A 1544-nucleotide genomic window follows, 5' to 3' on the forward strand; every position below is an offset into this window, starting at 1 on the left:
TTCTCTGGGTTCCCCACTTCACAGCTTCTTCCACACAGCCTGCCATCTGCTGAGGGGACTCTCCCTCCAGTGGCCCCCTGGTCCCTGGCTTTCCTCAGCCGACACTTCCCTCTGACCGATCACTCGGTTTACCTCCAGCTCATAAAGGGGGGCACTGAGTCCCAGGAGCAGCATGGAGACTAAGGCCATGGCAGAAAGGATCACAGTGGACTCTTCGCTGTGGCTACCAGGGAACTCAAGTCAAATGGGTGTTCACTTGTGAGTCGGCCTAGCATTTCTGATACCTCACTTGCTCCTCTTCCCACCCCTACTAAAGCTGAGCACACAGGCTCACTCACCTGGGACCACATGATGAATGAATGGCTGCATAAGTGAGCTAGCTACCTGCCTGGCAAACTCCTATTCAAACGTCAACGTCCAGATCAAATAGTCACTTGAGGTAGGGCGGCTGAACAGAGGAAGAAGAGAAGGAGGGAGGGAGGAAGGGGCCGCATCCCACCAGCCCAGAACTCACAGGTCGCTGGCCACGGACGAGTTCCTGGACATTGCCTTGGGCGAGAGCTCGTAGTCGCTGTCTGAGCGGTACAAGAACGACTCACGACGCTGGCTGTGTGGGCCGGAGCTTGGGCCTGCCCGGCCCAGGCCTGAGTTGGCCTGAGGGTCCAGGGCGCCCCTCCCGCACACGAGCCCATTTTCCAGGTCAAAGCTGGAGGAGGCAAAAGAGACATGGTCAGAGCCAAGGGTCCCTGAGTCAAGGGTCGTCCACTCCCCAGGGCCATGAGGGTGTAGGCCTGGCTTGCCCACTTGAAAGTCCCCCAGTGACTGGGCACCTCTGGTACAAAGGAGGAAACAGACCCAGGTTACTGACCAGTTTCTGGGTTCTAGTCCCTGGAGGGGACCCTCATCTTACCTGGCCCCTTGGGCTCCAGGGATTCCTACTACCTGGAAGCAGTCTTGCCCTACCCCCTCCTACAGTACGCCCCAGGCAGCCAGACACACGCCCCACCTGCAGGGCCTCTTCTCCCTTGCTCTTTGCACCCTACCAGTTGTGCCCCAGCGGGGAGCCTCCTCCTGGGGTCCCAGGATCCCCTGCCCTGGTCAATCCCCACTCTCACTCTCCCAGCTCTGCTCGGGGCTCCAGCCACATCCTAAGTAGGCAGGGTGGTCTATGAGCCCCACCTTGGGGTCCCAGGATGGAGATGAATAGAGGGCAGGCCATGGGGCCAGTGGGCACAGGTGTGAAGGTGGGAGCAGAGGAGGGGCTGTCTGTGGGTCACGCCCCTTTGAGAAGGAGGATGGTGGAAGTGGCTAGACCTGCTGGGCACAGGAGCTGCCCAGAACTCGTATCTCCTGACCAAGGGTCAGTGTCTATCTGGTCCCTTGTTCGTGGCCTTTGGGCCAAAGGCCACCCCTTCTCTGTCCCCGGTTTGGGGTCATCTTGCTGACAGAGAGCTGCGGATCAGCTTGGATTTCTTCAGCTAGGTCCCTCCCGCTTAGGCCGGTCTGGGCACCGCTCCAGCAGAGGTGGGGCACATTTGGCCCAC

The 1544-nt window shown here is 59.8% G+C and overlaps 1 protein-coding gene across 1 annotated transcript in view; it reads left to right on the forward strand.

The window, feature by feature from the left end:
• Nucleotides 1-183, forward strand: part of RAB3A (RAB3A, member RAS oncogene family) — a 4121-nt gene extending 3938 nt beyond the window's left edge. Inside the window, exon 4 of the mRNA XM_045299248.1 lies at nucleotides 99-183. Coding sequence (XP_045155183.1) covers nucleotides 99-183 — 85 coding nt within the window. The remainder of the gene's footprint in view (nucleotides 1-98) is intronic.
• Nucleotides 184-1544: the final 1361 nt, after the last annotated feature.

This window comes from Echinops telfairi, unplaced genomic scaffold (genome assembly GCF_000313985.2).
Source record: "Echinops telfairi isolate 266 unplaced genomic scaffold, ASM31398v2 ScPeMD7_7457;HRSCAF=8495, whole genome shotgun sequence".
Taxonomy (NCBI): Eukaryota; Metazoa; Chordata; class Mammalia; order Afrosoricida; family Tenrecidae; genus Echinops; species Echinops telfairi.